The 20,435-nt window shown below is 42.8% G+C and overlaps 1 protein-coding gene and 1 pseudogene across 2 annotated transcripts in view; one reads left to right on the plus strand and one right to left on the minus strand.

Moving 5' to 3' along the window:
* Nucleotides 1-20,435, plus strand: part of FAM117B (family with sequence similarity 117 member B) — a 68,615-nt gene that overhangs the window by 33,135 nt on the left and 15,045 nt on the right. Inside the window, exons 3-4 of the mRNA XM_079782311.1 lie at nt 14,419-14,511; nt 17,510-17,623. Of these exons, the coding sequence (XP_079638437.1) occupies nt 14,419-14,511; nt 17,510-17,623 (207 nt within the window). The remainder of the gene's footprint in view (nt 1-14,418; nt 14,512-17,509; nt 17,624-20,435) is intronic.
* Nucleotides 924-2,330, minus strand: LOC307105878 (golgin-45-like; annotated as a pseudogene). Its single transcript has one exon. The product of its transcript is annotated as a golgin-45-like (transcript).

The raw sequence follows: 20,435 nt of genomic DNA on the forward strand, positions 1-20,435 counted from the left end.
TGTAAATTAATTGATAGGTTACATATTTGAGTTTGTAGCGTATCCTAGAAAGATCCTACTTTCTCCACCTTATTTTATAAATATCAAATTGGGTATTTTGTTGCTTTGCCAAATGGAGCAAATAGTTAGAACCTATTTCATATATATATATATATATATATATATATATATATATATATATATAGTGGCATCCACTCAAAATATGGAATCCTCTGCACAAACACATTTTGCTGAAGCTCTTCTTAATGTGGCTATCAATTCCTAATTTTCCTAATTTACAGCATTTATTTTTAAAAGATTTATCCCTTCACCTACTGTATTTCCTAAGCCTCCTTTGTAGCCCCCCCATCCCCCAAATTCACCGAAAAGGGAAAAAACATTTCCTCCCCCATTCCCTCTGCTGATTACTTTAGAGTAGGGGTCAGTAATGGGACGAATAGGAAATATTTTAGGCTTTGCAGCCTGTTTCCTCTGTGGAGCTCTGCTGTGGTACTATAAGAGCCCACCGCAGACAGCAGTAAATGATGGGTGTGGCTGCCTAAGGCCCATGGCTTTAGTTTATTGATTTTGATTACCAAAATTAAATCTGCTCATATAAAATATATAGCAAGATAAACAATAATTTGGGGCCTAAAAGAAGGTATATAATTTTTCTCTTTTAAAGCCCATTAGGAAAAGCATCATGTAATGCCTGGGAAGCATTCTCCACTTGATATATATTTGCACTGCCTCATTCTTTTCTTACCCTGAGACATTTATTAAGAAAGGGTAACTTGGAGTCTAGTACATGAAACATCTTTGGGGATACACATTATTTAAGTAGAAAGTGAGATTACTTCTAGCATTATAGGAACACCAGCTCCCCAATAAGAATGATTCCTAGGTAGCAGGCTCGTGCCTGCAGCATGCCCCAATGTGACACTTTAAAGGGCAGTAAGTTCCTCCTGGCAGTTGTTGCAGCAGTTGAAGGTGATGTTTTCATATCTAGTATAGGGATGAAATCGCCCAATATTTTTCTTTGTAGCAAGTAAGGTGGTTGGTGAGTACTCAGAAAACGGATTATCAGGTGAGCTTTCTGTACTGGTAGCTGGGTCCAAAATGTGTAACACCGTTTCAGCCATTTTTTCCGCTGGGATGTTGCAGAATTCAACTGTTGGTGGACTCTTATTTTGACTGTTAGTTCCAACATTTCCCAGAAGATGAGCATTTACTGCTTTTGCCAACTTGTGATTGGTTAACGCTAGTTCTGCTGTGCTGTGAGGCTGGGTGCTAGGATAGTACGTCTGCTCTCTTCCCCACTGCAAGGAGACCAGGAGCTCCTTCAGTAAAGTGTGGGTGGCTTTCATTCCCTGGCGAAGCTGCTCCCACTCACTCAGGAGTTCCTGGAGAGCACCCTGCGTGTCCCGGTGCTGAACTGATGCTGCAGAACTGCCCTGGAATTGGTTAACTCGTCTGCCATAACCCTGCTCACGAGGAATTTGCTTCACCACACGTCACACTGTATTGACATTCGTTCTAACTCCTCGGCAAGCTGAGCTGTGTTCTGACCTAGAACTTCATTTTCTAAAATAAGCTGATTTTTCTCACGGGCTAGACGTTCAAAGTGATACTGAAGATCATCACCAACAGAAGCCACCAGTAGCTTTTTTAACTCACAATTGACCTCCGTCTGCACGCGGAGCTGGTTGGAAAGGCCCTCTCGGTCCTGCAGCAGCCTCCTTTCCGAGTTCCTGAGCTTCTCCAGGGTGCTTTTCACCTCTGTGAGCTCCTTCCGGGGCTCGGCAGCTCCCTGGGACTGACCAGAGAGCTCCCCTTTCTGATGTCCGAGAGGCTTACCCTTGGCATTTTTGTTGGGGACAACGTGGGTGATAGCAGCTTTGGGAACCAATATTCTTACAGCTTCGACTTCCACCACTTTCTCAGTGAAGATCTTGCCCAGCTGCAGGACTCCTGGGCTCTCTGGTGCGACTGCTTTCCTCCTTCTTGGACTCGGAAGGACGTGGGGCTTTACAGGCTGGACTGCAGAGGTGACTTCAACAGACTTAGGTGGATCCTCTGTTTCCATTCCATCTCCTGCTCTTCGGATTGGGGTTGAAGTCAGGGTGACTTTAGTTTCTAAACTCCCAAGAGTAGTCATTTTTAATCAATGAAAATGCACCCCAAGACTTCTACTGAATAACCTCTGGGATTCTCCTACCCAGCGGGCTTTCCGGTCCAGGGGGCTCAGCGCGAAATCCTGGGGTAACTTCTCCACAGTTAGTCCCATTCCATTCCCAGCCGCCCGCCCAGCCTTCGCGACAGCGACTTTCCCTTGATTTGAAATTTATAAAAAGAACTCCAAAACTGTCATTCTCTGGAGCATTTGAGAGTTTGCTTCCCAGAATGTCATCAGTTTGACTTAAATAAACTCATAAAAATCCTCTACAGGTTTGGATGTTCTTATATCAACATAACTTTCCTTGAATCTCTCATGTATGTGGGTTCTCTGACTCTTTCATGTATGTGTGGTACCCATGTGTACATATTTACTAAATTTGATGATTTTCTCTTGTTAATCTGACTCATGTTAATTTAATTATTAGACCAGCGGAAAGAACCTAGGAGGGTAGAGGAAAGTTTCTTCTTCCCCTACACTACACATGGATGGTTACTAATTCTGTCTTCAGAAAGAAAGTTTTGGACAACAAAAAAGGTCTATGCAAAGTAACCTCAAAGGCTGATCTGATCATAAATTCTTAGTTGAGCAGGTCCTGGTTGATAGTTATTTCCCAGGCATATAATCTCTTTAGTAAAAAGTTTATCTTTGCCTAGGTAAGCCCTGTCTATTGTTTCTGTACATCTAGGTTAATGCACCTTTGAAACAAGCTGTAACCACCCTCAAGAGAGCATACGATCATGTTAATTATCCTATATTCCAGTCCTCACCTTGGTTTCTCCCACCTCCATGTAATCTTCCTTATGTTTCCTTCTAATTTTAATGCTTAAAAGAAGCTGCAGAACTGTTATTCTTTGAAGTATTTGAGATCTTGCTCCCTAATATATGTCATCAGTTTCACTCATACTTTTTTTTTTAATTTCTTTATTGATTAAGGTACCACATATTTGTCCTCATCCCCCCATTCCCATCCCAAACCCCTCCCCACACATGCCCCCAACCCCCGTTGTCCATGACCACTGGTTAGGCTTATATGCATGCATACAAGTCATTTGGTTTCACTCATACTTTTATAAAAATTCCTTATAGGTTTGGACATTCTTACATTGACAGAGTCTATAATAATTAGTCCTTGTGGTCAAAATGTCTGCTTTCTTGTTAGCTTTGCAAACAGTTGTTTGAAAGACAATACTGGTTTGGCCAGTCCAAAGATCTGGCCCAGTTCAAGCATTCTAAAGTTTTAAGGAGTAAAATGTGAAATGTAGTTCCTTTGGAATGGGTACTCTGGTTTCATTTTAAAAGTAGAGGCCCAGTGCACAAAATTTGTGTATGGGGGTTGGGGGTCCCTCAGCCCAGCCTGCACCCTGTCCAGTCCGGGACCCCTTGGGGGATGTCCGACTGCCTCTCACAATCCGGGACTGCTGGCTCCTAACCGCTCACCTGCCTGCTTGCCTGATCACCCCTAACCACCTCTGCCTGCCTGGTCACCCCTAACCACCTCTGCCTGCCTGCCTGCCTGATTGCCCATAACCACCTCTGCCTGCCTGCCTGATTGCCCCTAACCACCTCTGCCTGCCTGCCTGATCGCCCCTAACCACCTCTGCCTGCCTGCCTGATTGCCCCTAACTGCTCCCCAACCAGCCTGATTGCCCCTAACTGCTCCCCTGCTGGCCTGATCGTCCCTAACCACCTCTGCCTCGCCCTGCACCTGGGACCCAGGATTCCTTCCCTCTGGCCAGCCGCAGGCCTACCCAGGACCCGGGCTGGCTTCGCCTGGGCTGGCTGCAGCTGCAGGGGACCATGGGCAGGCAGCTTCACCCAGGCTGCAGTTGCAGGCGTCTGGGACCGTGGGGCGGGTGGCTTGTCCCTCTCCTGGGCCGCAGGCGCAGCCATTGGCGCCCAGGACCCGGGGTGGGCAGCTTGTCCTTCTCCCGGGCTGCAGATGCAGACACAGCCGCTGGTGCCCGGGACTGCAGGGCAGGTGGCTTGTCCCTCTCCTGCGCCGCAGGTGCAGCCACTGGCTCCTGGGACCGAGGGGACCGTGGAGTATGCGAATTGTCCCTCTTCCGGGCCACAGGCGCAGCCACTAGTGCCCAGGACCATGGGGCAGGCGGCTATTCCCTCTCCCGGGCCACAGTCCCAGCCCCTGGTGCCCAGGATCGTGGGGCAGGTGGTGGCTTGTCCCTCTCCCAGGCCACAGGCGCAGGCACAGCTGCTGGCTCCTGGGATCACGGGGCAGGCAGCTTGTCCCTTTCCCGGGCCACAGCCCCAGCCGCTGATGCCCGGGACCGTAGGGTGTGCGGCTTGTCTCTCTTCCAGGCCACAAGCACAGGCGCAGGCACAGCCACTGGCGCCCGGGACCACGGGGTGGGCGGCTTGTCCCTCTCCTGGGCCACAGGTGCAGGTGCAGCCGCTGGCGCCCAGGACCGTGGGGCGGGCAGCTTATCCCTCTCCTGGGCCACAGCCTGGCTGGTCCCCATTCCTCTCTCGCGAGCTCATTTGTGCCTGGCTGGTTCCTTTCTCCCCAATGTTGAGTGTCTGAGCCAGGACTGCGTGAGGGTGTGATGACCATTTGCATATTAGCTCTTTATTATATAGGATAGCTCCACTTAGACAACTTTTCACAATTACAACATAGATAGCTGGAAAGAGATTCACTCTTTACTTACAATTATAAAATAAACTGGATAATGAAAATTACAAATTTTCTTGAACCATTGGAGAACTGAAGTGTCAAGGCAATCAACTCAAAATATAAGGACAAACAGACATCTTCAAGGAACTAGGGGATGCAGATGCTTGCTTACTTATGCCAGATGCCAGATGCCAGGTGCTATATAAGCTAGTAAGAATAACTCAGCTAAAATTAATGCTGGGGCTCAGAGTTGGCTGCCCCAAGATCTTCCAGTGACATATTATTTTGAACTAAAAATCACCTGAGTAGCAGCAAGAGCAGGAAGAGCTCTGTGACCCTCCTCTATCCACTTGAAGGAAATAAATTTCCATGATAGGTACCCTCCCCATTCCTGAAGCATCGAGAGAGAACTTTTTCACAAGAGTTATAAAATCCAGAGTAAAAAAGTGTGTATAAACAAACCTTGTAATGCCTTTACTAATTTACTACCTGAGCTCAAATTTTGTGTAGATTCCTTAAAAACAAATACCTAAACCTGCTTAGAATGAGCACTAGCTTTATTTTTCCTGTAAATTTCTGACAAATTTATTGTTTGTTCACCTAAAAGGTACAAAATGGTACCTAGTTCATTCTCTTCTTTGAGCCTCACATTATGATCTATCATTTTATAATTCTCCCATGTGCATGTATTAGAGTACTTTTTCCTCTTGTTAATTTTGTCCAGTCCATATCCATAAGAAGTAAAGAAGGGTAGATTGGGAGAATTCTCACCTACTCTACAACATTAACACATTACTAAAGGCTAATAGGAGTATATAGAACACCTGAGAATTAAAAACATGGGTAATTCACTTATATTTCTAGAATTCTTCCATAGCCCTCACCAGAGACCCCTGAAAGATGGGAGTCAAGAATAGAGACCAGAAAAACTTTTCTCCTGATGCAAACCTGAGGCATGAGACCAGCAACTGCATGAGAACGGCAAAAACTTTCCACCAGATCTTTCTACCTTATCTCCCAACCAAAAAAAAAAAAAAAATCTTAACCTGGTCGGAATAGGACAGAAAGCTCTATAGCTTTCAGGGTACAGGTAAAGATGCACTGCAGCTAGGAAAAGGGGAAAGGACAGTAAAACACCCTGTCCTAGACTATATGTGGTTTCATACTGCTGAGAGAAAGGCGGGACCCCTTAGAAGACTTAATCCCAAAAATAAAAAATCAAAGCACCTGCCTAAAAATGAGAAATTTGAGTAAACACATAGCAAAGAGTTTCTTGACCCACTATTTTATATATATAAAAGGCTAATATGAAAAGTGTCTCCTTGCGAGTTCGACCGGGAGACCGGGAATTTGATGGCTTGCTATGACTAGTACACTGACCACCAAGGGGCAGTGAGAACATGGCGGGCGACCAGCAGCAGCCGTGGGGTGCTGAGGGAGGGAGTAAGGGAAGGAGGACGCCAGGGAGCGCGTGGGCGGCAAGGGAAGGAGGAGGCGGAGAGGTGGGGAACTTGATCGGCCCTGATCACCGGCCAGTCCTAGAGAGACCCTACCAGTGAATGAATTTCGTGCACTGGGCCTCTAGTATATATAAAAGCCTAAGTGACCGTTACGACCAAATGACCAGAATGACCGGTTGACCAGTTGCTATGATACACACTGTCCACTGGGGGCAGACGCTCAACACCGGAGCTCAACGCTGCCCCCTGGTGGTCATTGTGCTCCCACAGCCAACCTCCTTTGGCTGGCCAACCACCCGTGGTCCCTCCCCCCTGCCGGCTAGCTCCCATTGGCCCCTGGTGCTAAATCATTCGTAGACGACCTGCTTCTGAGTTGGGGTTTTGTACGTAGCAGAGCAGCTCCCTCGCTGTGATCTATTGAAAGTCTGCCCTCAACACAAGGGTTTGTCTTGCTCCCGTCCTCTCCCTTCCCCAAGGGGCCTTGGCAGTGAGGGAAGGAGAAGTGGCAGGGCGGCGTCAGCATCCAGCGTCTTTTTCTTCTGCGCCTGGCCCGGCGACCGTCGCCTCCTCTCCCAAGTCTGCTGGGGCCTTCAGGCCACAGGCTGAGACGGGGAACCAGGGGTGTGTGGCGGCAGATGCAGCCCCTTCCCCAGGGGGGGCCAATGGTCAGCTCCCTCCTCGGTGCCACTGGCCAACCTCCCACGATCCCCCCGCCCCGTCCCTGTGCACAAATTAGTGCACCGGGCCGCTAGTCTGATAATAAGAGCCATGACAAAATAAATTAGAAAAAGAGAAAAGATAAAATGCAATCAGTACTAAAAGGCCAAAATTAAGTGATAAAAACAGGGGTGAAGAAAGGCAACCAGAACCAGTAAAAGAAAAAGAAAAAAAGAATTGGTAGAGAAGGAGTTGTATATTCAGGTCACTACTAATTGTGTGCTCCCTGGACACAGAAAGCCCCAGAGGAGAGAACTGAGATAAGTGGGATATATCCTGATTAGAACTCAACCAGGCAGGGTACCCAGCTACCCTAGGGAAGTCCATCATTCCCCGCTGTGTCTTCAGACCTTCCTGGGGATCCTTCCTTTTGGTCCACTGCACTGGTGCTTAGGCTACAGGCATGCTCATGTTCTAACAGCTCTTACCTGGTGCTTCCTCAAACACCACCAGAGCTCTGGAATTTCTCTGTCCTCTAAAGCTCTCCTCAGAACCCAGATGGGGAGCTCCCCTCCCACACAGTCTCACACACTCATCTGAATTCCCACTCCCCAGCAGCAGTAACCTCAACTTCCCTGCTAGAGAAATCCACTGCCTCTTACAACCATGTGCCTTTTACTCAGCTTCTTCTTTTCCTTCCCACTTGGCTTCAAGGTTCTCTATCCTCTTTCTGGCATTCAGCCTCTCTGTGTATCTGATGTGAGTGCTTCTTGCCTTTCACAGCAAATCTCTTGCCCTAAAAGGATCTTAGGACTGAGAGTCAAGATACATTTCTTATCTGTAAAATAACTGGGTTTAAAGCAGTAAATGTTTTCTAATCTTGTCAGCTTTCCCTCTAGCATTCTGTGCGTCTTACTGGGCTCCCTTTTCTCCCCATCCATGCCCTCTTTCTTCCCAGTCTACTTTTCCCTCCTTTTTTTAAACTTTATTTTTCAATTACAGCTTACATTCAGTATTATTTAGTATTAGTTTTAGGTGTATAGCATAGTGGTGAGATAATCATATCCTTACAAAGTAGTTCCTCCAATATTTTTAGTACCCACCTGGCACCATACATAGGTACTACAATATTATTGACTATACTAGAAGCCCGGTGCACGAAATTCGTGCACGGCAGGGGGTTGTCCCTCAGCCCAGCCTGTACCCTCTCCAATCTGGGATCGGGCCTAAACGGGCAGTCGGACATCCCTCTGACAATCCAGGACTGCTGGCTCCCAACTGCTCACCTGCCTGCCTTCCTGATTGCCCCTAACCGCTTCTGCCTGCCAGCCTCATCACCCCCTAACCACTCCGCTGCCAGCCTGGTTGATGCTTAACTGCTCCCCTGCCAGCCTGTTTGCCCCCAACTTCCCTCCTCTGCCAGCCTGGTCACCCCTAACTGACCTCTCCTGCAGGGTTGATCACCTCCAACTGCCCTCCCTTGCAGGCTTGGTCCCTCTCAACTGCCCTCCCTTGCAGGCCGGGTGCCTCCCAACTGCCCTCTCCTGCTGGCCATCTTGTAGTGGCCATCTTGTGTCCACATGGGGGCAGGATCTTTACCACATGGGGGCAGCTATATTGTGTGTTGCAGTGATGATCAATCTGTATATTACTCTTTTATTAGATAGGATAGAGGCCTGGTGCACGGGTGGGGGCCAGCTGGTTTGCCCTGAAGGGTGTCCCGGATCAGGTGGGGGTTCCCTTGGGGTGTGGGGCGGCCTGAGCGAGGGGCCTGTGGTGGTTTGCAGGCTGGCCATGCCCCCTGGCAACCCAAGCGGAGGCCCTGGTATCTGGAATTTATTTTCCTTCTACAATTGAAACTTTGTAGCCTGGAGCGGAGCCAAGCCTAATGCTCTCTCCGGGGCGGCAGCCATTTCTGTGGCAGTTAATTCACCTTCTACAATTGAAACTTTGTAACCTTAAGCGGGTGAGCCTGGCCAGGGTGTGTGGAAAGCTTTGCTTCCCCTGTTGCTGCCGGCAACCCTGGCCTGCTCTCTCAAGCTCCATTCTGCCGCCATTTGTTTGAATTTGTTTACCTTCTATAATTGAAACTTTGTAGCTTGAGTGGAGGCTTAGGCCTGCAACGGCTATGGAAAGCTTGGCTTGCTCTGTTACCTGGGAAACCTTGCTCTCTGTGGCTGTAGCCATCTTGGATATGGTTAATTTGCATACTAGCCCTGATTGGCTGGTGGGCGTGGCTGTGGCTGGTGGGCGTGGCTTATGTAGTGGAGTGATGGTTAATTTGCACATTACCATTTTATTAGAGAGGATTCTCTATGCTTTACATCCCTGTGACTATTTTGTAACTATTGATTTGTAATTCTTTTTTTTAAGATAAGGGTTTATTGATTTTGGAGCGGGAGAAAGAGATAGAAACATCCATGATGAGAGAGAGTCATGGATCGGCTATCTTCTGTACGCCCCCTACTGGGGATCGAGCCCACAACCCGGGCATGTGCCCTTGACCAGGAATCGAACCAGGGACTGCTCAGTCCGCAGGCCTGCGCTCTATCCACTGAGCCAAACCAGCCAGGACTGATTGGTAATTCTTTCCTTTTAATTGTTCCTTTTTAAATATATATATATTTTTTCTTTATTGTTTAAGGTATTACATATGTGTCCTTATTCCCCCCATTGCCCACCTCACCGCTCATGTCCTCACTCCCTTAGTGTCTGTGTCCATTGGTTAGGCTTATATGCATGCATACAAGTTCTTTGGTTGATCTCTCCCCCTTACCCTCACCCTCCCCTACCTTCCCTCTGAGGTTTGACGGTCTTATCGATGCTTCCCTGTCTTTGGATCTGTTTTTGTTCATCAGTTTATGTATTCATTATATTCCACAAATGAGTGAGATTCATGTGATATTTATCTTTCTCTGACTGACATATTTCGCTTAGCACAGTGGTCGGCAAACTCTTTAGTCAACAGAGCCAAATATCAACAGTATAACGATTGAAATTTCTTTTGAGAGCCAAATTTTTTAAACTTAAACTATATAGGTAGGTACATTGTTACTAACTTAATTAGGGTACTCCTAAGCTGGCCTTTGCTAAAAACTCAAGGGGCCAAAGAGCCACATGTGGCTCGCGAGCCGCAGTTTGCTGACCACTGGCTTAGCATAATGCTCTCCTGGTTCATCCATGCTGTTGCAAATGGTAGGAGTTCCTTCCTTTTTACAGCAGCATAGTATTCCATTGTGTAGATATACCACAGTTTTCTAATTCACTCATCTGCTGGTGGGCATTTAGGATGTTTCCAAATCTTTGTTATTGTAAATTGTGCTGCCATGATAGGGGTGCATACATCCTTTCTTATTGGTGTTTCCAGTTTCTTAGGATATATTCCTAGGAGTGGGATTACTGGGTCAAATGGGAGTTTCATTTTTAGTTTTTTGAGGAAACTCCATACTGTTCTCTACAGTGGCTGCACCAGTCTGCATTCCCACCAGCAGTGCACAAGGGTTCCTTTTTCTCCACATCCTCTCTAGCACTTGTCATTTGTTGATTTGTTGATGATAGCTATTCTGACAGGTGTGAGATGGTACCTCATTGTCGTTTTGATTTGCATCTCTCGGATGGTTAGTGACTTGTATTCATATCTATCTTGGCCTTCTGTATGTCCTCTTTTGAAAAGTATCTAGGTTGTTTGCCCATTTTTTGATTGGATTGTTTATCTTCCTTTTGTTAAGTTGTATGAGTTCCCTAAAAATGTTGGAGATTAAACCCTTATCGGAGATAGCATTGGCAGATATGTTCTCCCATGCAGTGGGCTTGTTGATGGTTTCTTTTGCTGTGCTGAAGCTTTTTATTTTGATGTAGTCCCATTTGTTTAGTTTCTGTTTAGTTTCCATTGCCCTAGGAGCTCTATTGGTGAAGATATTACATCGGCATATGTCTGAGATTTTGCTGCCTGTGGATTCCTCTAAGATTTTTATGGTTTCCCATCTTACATTTAAGTCCTTTATCCATTTTGAGTTTATTTTTCTGTATGGTGTATGTTGGTGGTCTAGTTTCATTTTTTTTGCATGTATCTGTGCAATTTTCCCAACACCATTTATTGAAGACACTGTCTTGACTCCATTGTCTGCTCTTGCCGCCTTTGTTAAATACTAATTGAGCATAATGGTTTGGGTCGATTTCTGGGTTCTCAGTCCTGTTGCATTGATATATATGTCTGTTCTTGTGCTGATACCAGGCAGTTTTGAGATCAGTGGCTTTGTAATAGAGCTTGATATCTGGTATTGAGATCCCTCCTACTTGGTTCTTCTTTCTCAGGGTTACTGCAGCTATCAGGGTCTTTTTATTTATTCCAGATACATTTTTGGAGAGTTCATTTGATTTGTAATTCTTAATATCTTCACTTTTCTCACCCACTCCTCCAATCCGCTGCCCCCTGGCAACCATTAGTCTGTTCTCTATGAGTTGTTTCAATTTTGTTTGTTTTATTCTTTAGATTCCATATATAAGTGAAATCATATGGTATTTATCTTTCTCTGATTGACTTATTTCACTGAGCATAATATCCCTCAAAGTCAAGGATTGACCCATGGGGTGTTAATTCCCCCATATTTGCAGTTTTGAGCACCCACAAATGATCATCAGCTTCTCACAGGCGTCCCAACCACGTCATGTAAAAGCCTTAGTAAAACAGTGTGAAACACATGCAGTGCTGTGGGGGGGCGGGGAAGGTGGGTGAGAAAGTGGACTGAGAAAATGTGAGACAGGACAGAAGAGGTGACTGATAAAAGCAGGTTTTTAAATTTATCTTATGAGTAAACACATAAATATATGTACACAAAATCACTTTTTTTTCATAGAAAATCTCTGATATGCCAGTGTGTTCAGTAATTGTTTAACACACAGTTCAAATACCGAAAACTATTCAAATACAGACATTCACAAGCATCAAGTTTCAACTCTTTGATGCTGTCTAAAGAGAAATTCCTGTGAAATTCTATGTTGCTCACCTTCACTCTATTCTGAATTAAAAACCCAGTATCTGATGTGCCGCTGTTCACCTGCAGTAACAGCTGTTCATCTGTTGGGACCGTTACCCTAACCCACCACTTTGAGAAGATAAGGCACACTCAGTCTGGTACCTTGCAAGTAAACTATTGATGTGGGAAGCTCCACTCTGGTGTACTTACCCATGCATCTTCCCCATATTTAAAGTCAACCTCACGTGAAATCTCTATATTGCATTGTAATCTGAAAGTCTTAATTTCTCCAGTTTTTGTTAGTTACTCTCCTTTAATCTCCAAATTTTAAAGTATGTATAAGAAATTATACCAAGTAAATTCCTGTAACCAATTTAATTTCATTATTCTAAAACCTCAGTTACATAATTTCTGCTTATTTTATTAAAAGTATATTCAGATGAATCAGTCCTTTTTCATATAAAAAATTATACATGGTAAAAACTAATTGGAAATCAAATGTTGAATTTTACCTGTAAAAGATTTGCTTTTGAAAGTTATCTTTTGTAGCTATTATTTCTACAAAAATGCAATTTTCCCTGATTGACTTGTATAGATCTAAATATTACTGTATGCAATTGTATCCACTAAGTATTTTTATTTTTTTTAGACTTTAAAAAGGAAACTGTTTTAATCAGTAGTTTGTGGTGTCAAAGCATCAGTCTAATGAAACTAGGACATGAGTATACTGTCAAGTTATCATTTTACATTTCTTGGATGCTATTTTTTTTTAAATTTCTTTATTGATTAAGGTATCACATATTTGTCCTCATCCTCCCATTCCCATCCCACACCCCTCCCCACGCATGCCCCCACCCCTCTGTTGTCCTTAACCACTGGTTACGCTCATATGCATGCACACAAGTCCTTTGGTTGATCTCTCCCTAAGTATTTTATTTTGTTTTGGTTTTGCTGCTATTCATATTTAGTTTAAAATTTGTATAAAGCAGAAATAGTTTAGCTCATTGTCCTTTGTCTTAAAGTAATTTATTATATTGCTAATTTGGTTCTCCAGCAAACTACAAATTAACTCTGCAGGCTCTGAACTGATAAAAGAGCATATAGAAATGTTTTCTGTTATATAGGCTATCATGTCCCCTACAAATAAAGATAGTTAAGCTTCTTGTTATTTATTTGTTTGTTTGTTTTGTTATTTCAAGCTTCTTGTTTTATAATCTTTATAACTTTAATTTCTTATTTTGTCATATTAATTCTTAATAAGATTGGAACATTCACTACAATGAGTAATACAAATGGTGAACACAGACAGACATCTTGCCTTCTTCCCAGCCTTAGAAGAAAAGCAAAAAAATGTCACCATTTAGTAGGGTGTTAGCAGTTGTTTTTAAATTCTCTTTATGAAATTAAGAAGGTGCCCTTTCATTCCTAATTTATTGGAAGTTTTTGCCTCAAAAAGGTGCTGAATGTTTCAAATGTTTTATTTCTACCTATAGAGATAAATATGGTTATTCTCCTATATTCTGTTACCATGGTGAATTATAATGCTAGATTTTTAAATTTGAAATAAATCTTCATTATCTGTGATAAACCCACATAGTCACCATATAATAACCTTTTTATACACTCTTTTTGTTCTCACCTTTTAAGGTGGAAGCTTAGATTACTACTGATTTAAACATTCCTTGTTGTTATTTGATGTAAACATTTGAACTTTGAGGTTTCTCTTTGTACATTTTGAAGTATCTCACATAGTTTAATATGCTATGTTTTCATTATCATTAGGTTCAAAATATTTTCTCATCTTTTGAATCTTTCACTGACTGATGAGTTAATTTCTTTAGAATTGTGTTGATTACTTTTTAAATATTTGGATATTTTCTTGATGTCTTACTATTATTGAGCTCAAATTCTATTCCATTGTGATCATAGAATATACTCAGTGATTTGAATCCTCTGATATTTACTGAGACATCTCTATTGTCTAGCATATGGTCTGTGATGATAAATTTTTCATGCATGCTGGGATAAAGAAACCATATGTTCAGAATTTATAAGGTGTAATGTTCAATAAGTATATATTGGGTCATATTGGTTATAGTGTTCAAAACTTCTATTTCCTTATTGATTTTTAAAAATATATATTTGTTCTGACTTTAGAGAGGAAGGGAGAAGGAGAGAAAGAAACATCAACTTTCAAATATACTATACACCTGTGGGAATTATAACCTTCATGTTGTATGTTACATCTCCAGTACTTATTTCTCTTATAAATGTATGTTTGTACCTTTTGTGCACCTTCATCCAAGTCCCCTACCAACCTATCCCCTGGCTCTGATCTGAAACTACGAATCTGATCTCTTATGTACGTGTTGTTGTTTTTTTAGAATCCACATACAGTATTTGTCCTTCTCTGTCTCACTTTTTTCATTTAGCATAATGACCTGAAGGTCCATCCATGTTGTGGCAAATGTGGTATACATTATTGTTAAATGATTCTTTTATTAAAATTTCCCTTCCCCCTTTTTCTCATTATAGACAGAAAGTGCATGGGCCGAAGAATATTATGAAAAGAAGAAAGGGTCTCACAAGCGTTCAGCATCCTGGGGAAGTACAGATCAACTTAAGGAGGTCAGGAAAATGATTCCAAGAAAGTGGGTGTGGAAACTTGATTCCTTCATTGGCTAGTTCCTTGAAATTGTGGGCAGTAGAGATTTGTCAGTTTACATTGTGTTTGGGGTTTGTGTGTTTGTTTTTATCTTAGTTCTGTTTACTTGAGAATTAACAACAGAAAAACAGTTATGTTAATTGAATGAAGATTTGAATGGAGAAATGTACACATTACTTATCTGATAGTGTGTTTTTCCTTCTTTTCTAAAAAAATGAGTCTATACCTATTAATATAATACAAATATCAGATATATAAATTTTAGTGATATAACAAATTTAAATATATTATTTCTGTATATTATGGTAGTGATTCTGCTATTTAGTAGCCCAGTATAACTAAGTTGATTTTGCCCCTGTGCTATGCTATGATTACCTGATTACCATTTTCTGTCTACAATTATAACATTCTTATTTTACATGTAATGTAGAAGAAAAACCCAGGAAAATTCAGTGCAGAAATAACATGGGATATTGATTAAAATTTTATTTGGTATTTTTTAAAATTAATCTTTATTGTTCAGATTATTACAGTTGTTCCTCTTTTTCCCTCCACAGCTCCCCTCCACCCGGTTCCCATCCCCCCGATGCTCTTACCGCCCCCCTCCACTGTCCTAGTCCATAGGTGTACGATTTTTATCCAGTCTCTTCTTGCACCCCTTTGCCTCCTTCCTCCCGAGAATTGTCAATCCACTCCCTTTCTATGCCCCTGATTCTATTCTATTCACCAGTTTATTCTGTTCACCAGATTTTTTATTCACTTTATTTTTAGATTCACTTGTTGATAGATATGTATTTGTTGTCACTTTGCTGTTCATAATTTTTATCTTTACCTTTTTCTTCTTCCTCTTCTTAAAGAATACCCTTCAGCATTTCATATAATACTGGTTTGGCGGTGATGAACTCCTTTAGCTTTTTCTTATCTGTGAAACTCTTTATCTGACCTTCAATTCTGAATGATAGCTTTGCCGGGTAGAGTAGTCTTGGTTGTAGGTTCTTGCTATTCATCACTTTGAATATTTCTTGCCACTCCCTTCTGGCCTGCATAGTTTCTGTTGAGAAATCACCTGACATTCGTATGGGTACTCCCTTGTAGGTAACTGTTTTTCTCTTGCTGCTTTTAATATTCTCTCTTTGTCTTTTGCCCTTGGCATTTTAATTATGATGTGTCTTGGTGTGGTCCTCTTTGGATTCCTTTTGTTTGGGGTAGTGTGCGATCAAAGATATTTTTCATATCTTTGAGGGTCTCACTATATTTCTCGAAGGTTTCTAGAAGATTCTTGAGTAACCTTATAACCATGGTTTTGAACTCTTTATCCAGTCGTTTGTTTTCCTCCATTTCTTTCATTTGTGATCTGTTTCTTTGTCTCCACATTTTGGCTGCTTCCCTGTGTTGATAGAGTGGCTTTATGTGCTAGGTGTCCTATAGGGCCCAGTGGCTCAGCCTCCCTAATTACCTGAGGTGGACACTCTTGGTACACCCCTTTGTGGGCTGTGTGCACAGTCTTGTTGTAGTTAAGCTTTGATTGCTGTTGGTATCACTGGGAGGAATTGACCTCCAGGCTAGTTGGCTGTGAGGACCAGTTGTGTCTACAATGGGAGAACTTCTGTGCTGGAGACACCCTTATGGGGCAGGACTTACTTCAGTGGGGCTTTGGCGCTCACTGAGTCTGCCCCCTGAGTGTGTCTCTTATGGATGTGAAGAGTTGTAATCTGGATGGTCTCACTCTGACCACTGGGTACATTGGCTCTTGGATCTCCAAGGAGGTGCAAAGTCAGCCACTGCCTGAGGCCACCCAGCAGGAGCTACAGGGAGATCTGCAGATTCCTCTTCTTTGTTTGAGGTTTGGAGGTGCCCAGATGAGACCCAGCTGTGAAGCAGTGCAAGCTTCTGTCCAGCCATGGGCCTTCTTTTGGAAGCTCTGGCACTCTCTGACGCAGCTGCAGTTTGTTAGGTTTTAGATTGCAAAAGGCCAGTCCATTCATATGCAAAAGCCTCTGCGTACAGCTTGGGTGGGGTTGTAAATTGGGTGGGGCGGGGTCTCAGGGAATCACCAGGGCAGAGCAAACAGCAATGGCTGCCCGTCAGCCCTGCCCCGAAGAGGCCCCCAGGTCTCTGTCCCACAGAACCGTGCTGGAACAATGATCGCTGCAAGCACCTCTGAGAGAAAGCCGCCCTCGTGTTCCGGCCCAACTTCAGACAGTCCAGTTTCTCTCCGTATGAGTCTGGGTCCTCAGAGTCTCTCCTGGAACTGAACTTCAGAGCAGTCTGTGGCTTGTATCTCCCTCCCGATTGAAAAAGACAATAGCGGACCCAGTTGCCAGCCCCTTTCGCGTGCGCCTCCGTACCTCCACACTTCCACAGCTCCACACCTCCTATCGGACTCAATGCGCTTTTCTCTTTCCTTCTAGTTGTAGAATTTCCACTCAGCCAGCCTTCCCATGGTTCTGGATGATATTCGTTTTGTCTTTTAGTTGTAGTTTTAATGTGGTTGTGTGTGGCAGCAAGTTCAGGTGTTTACCTATGACACCATCTTGGTTGTCCGTTCTTATTTGGTATTTTTAAAGATTATATCTCTGAGTGCATTTTGTGGCTTGAATTGATATTCAAATAGTTTAATTTTTGGAGCTGTTGAAGGTCACAAGTTTGATAAAGAAATCTAAATAAAATGTGATTTATGAGGGCAATGAGAGAATAACTTAATTTTTAATTCTTTGTGAGAATTAAATATAATTTATTCTAAATGCTGAAATATAATTTATTCTAAATGCTGAAAACTTCACATGTTTAGTACTTGGAATATCTCTTTATATATGCTTGTGTATATACAACAGGATTTTGTGATACAGTTTAAAAATTAAAAACTTTTATTAAGACTGAATTTTTCTGGTTCTTATTAAACAAGGATGCTTTATGTAGTATGGGAAACACTGATGCATGTGTTATTTTTTCCCTTTGCAGATTGCAAAATTACGCCAGCAATTGCAGAGAAGTAAGCATAGCAGTCGACATCATCGAGATAAAGAAAGACAGTCACCATTCCATGGCAACCATTCAGCCATTAACCAGTGTCAGGTAGGAGCACAGATAACACAAAATGCAGACAAGAGATTTTTTATTTTGCAGGTGTTTTGTTATTTTATAGGTGACTGTGGGACAAAATAGCCAAAAGCACATTTGAAACTGATTAATACTGAATCATAACCTTCATAAAAATAAACCGAAAAAAACCCAGAATATTAAATTGGCAAAATAATATTTTCCTTTGGTGATCTGTGATATGACTTCTAAGAGACATAGCTAATTTTTCATTTTTGACTTACCGTACTTTTGTATCGATCAATTTAGTATGTTGGAGGCAGAATAATAGAGACATGCACTGGCTATGGAATCAGACCCTGGACAGGTAACCTGCTCTAAGTCTCAGTTTCCTCATCTGAAGATTGAGGATAATAATGATACCTGTCTCATAAAGTCATTTACTAGGGGAAAACGTTTAGCTGCTCTGATTCCTTAATAGGATCCTATAAACTATTATTGATGGCTCACACTGGGAGCATTTCTCTTTAACTGAATTGAAGTTGGATGGGGTCCCTTGGCAAGGAGAAACAAGAAAACGTTTGCCAACACCTTTTATAGGTTGATACCTTCTGGTGATTGTCCAGTATATTCGGATTGTTTTCAAGAGAAAGTATGGGTATAGGTATATATTTTTTCAAACTAATTTTGTCCTAAAATATTGGTACATGGGTCAAATTTGATTTCATAAATTTAAAGTTTGGTTGTAATTTCCAACAGCTCAGCAGGGCAGGGTGACGGAGTCATGAGGGTGGGGCTAGTGCAGTGGTTGGCAAACTGCGGCTCACGGAGCCACATGCGGCTCTTTGTCCCCTTGAGTTTTTAGCAAAGGCCAGCTTAGGAGTACCCTAATTAAGTTCATAACAATGTACCTACCTATATAATTTAAGTTTAAAAAATTTGGCTCTCAAAAGAAATTTCAGTCGTTGTACTGTTGATATTTGGCTCTGTTGACTAATGAGTTTGCCGACCACTGTGCTAGTGCATTTATCAAGGCTGATGCAGTATGGAGGGGAGTGCTTGACCCAGGAAAGATGTCATCTGTGAGTGTTGTCTGAGAGGAACTTGGCATAGAGGCCCTGGCAGCTATCCCTTCCGCTCTTTCCCTGGAGCCTCACAACCATGTTTGTCTTCCCACATCTCCAGTTTGCTCTTATCTTCCCTCTCTGTGCTGGATGGAGCCCAGGCTAAGTGGCCACGAATGAGATTTTGTGTGCTGTTCCTTTAAGAGGGCACCTGGGTTTTGAGCAGAGTACTGTCTCTCCCTGGCAGATAGAATCCCCATTAATTTTCACAGCCAGATGTTATATGGGCTTTTCTTCCCACATGCACGTGCGTTTGATTGAGGCCCCTTGCTCCTCGGGGTAACTTTTGCAGCTGAGATGTCCCTCCAGGTTCCCAGCTGATATACATGGATGTGGGGCCAGCCCTTTTCAAGTCTCTGCCCTTCCTACCAGTCTCAATGTGGCTTCTTCTATAAATCCTTGGTTACAAGACTTCTGTTCAGCTAGTCTTCAGTTGGCTATTCAGGTTGAATGTTCTGTAATTTAGTTGTAATTCCAATTTGGACCTGGGAGGAGGATGAGTGTAACTTCCACCTCCTCTGCCTCTTATATTTTTTATTTTAGCCATTCGAATAGATGTGTAGTGGTATTATACTTGATATAAATTTGCACTACATTTTTCTAAGACTATTTGCCATATGTAAATCCTCTTTAATGAATGTATGTTCAAGTTTTTTGCCCATATTTAAATTGGGCTGTTTGTTTTATTATTATATACTAGTAGCCCATTTGCAGGAAAATCCTGCAAGCGGCTGTTGCGGTCGCGTGCGCTGCCGCTGTCGCCACCTTTGCGGCCACCACGCCTGCACCCGCTCGCCACTGCCGCCTGCCCCGTTCCACCCCGCTCCACCCTGCCCGGGCTTTCCCTCTGGCAGCCACCTTGCTTTCCGCTTTTCCTCCCTCTTCCTTCTAAGTTGTCTTCAGTCTTCACTCCTCCCTCTCAGCATATGCAAATTAATCGCCATCTTTGTTGGGTAACTTGCATACTCGCCCTGATTGGCTGGTGGGTGTGGCTTTGGCTGGTGGGCGTGGCTTGGGCATAGCGAAGGTGCGGTCAATTTGCATATTACTATTTTATTAGGTAGGATTTGAGAGATCGTTGTATATTTTGGATATAAGTCCTTTGTTGCCTTTGTGAATTCTAAATATTTTCTCCCAGTCTGAATTAGTTTTTCATTCTCTTAACAGGGTCTTTCACAGAGAAAAAATTATTTTCAAATAATTTTGAAGAAGTCCAGTGTATCATTCCCCCCACCCCACCTCAGATTTATAGCGATATAATTGATATTTAACATTGTTCATTTAAGCTATTCATTTTGATGACTTGATATATGTATAATATTGTGAAAATATTACCACAATAAGGTTATTAAGGCATCCATCATTTCACAGTTACCTTTTTTTTTCTTTTCTGGTGAGAACTTTTAAGATCTACTGTCTCAGCAAGTTCCAAGTATACAATACATTATTAACTATCATCACCATGCTATACAGTAGATCCCCAAAGCATGTTCACCTTATAACTAGAAGTTTGTATTCTTTGACCATGTTCACCCATTTCTTCTACCTATCTGTTCCTGGCAACCATCCATCTACTCCTGTTTCTATGAGGTGTTTTTTTTTTTCGTTTTTTTTTTAAGATTCCACATATAAGTAACATCACATAGTATTTGTCTTTCTCCAGCTTATTTCACTAAGCCTAATGTCCTCTAGGTTCATCCATGTTGTTGCAATTGGCAGGATTT

This window comes from Cnephaeus nilssonii (assembly GCF_951640355.1).
Source record: "Cnephaeus nilssonii genome assembly, chromosome: 10".
Lineage (NCBI taxonomy): Eukaryota > Metazoa > Chordata > Mammalia > Chiroptera > Vespertilionidae > Cnephaeus > Cnephaeus nilssonii.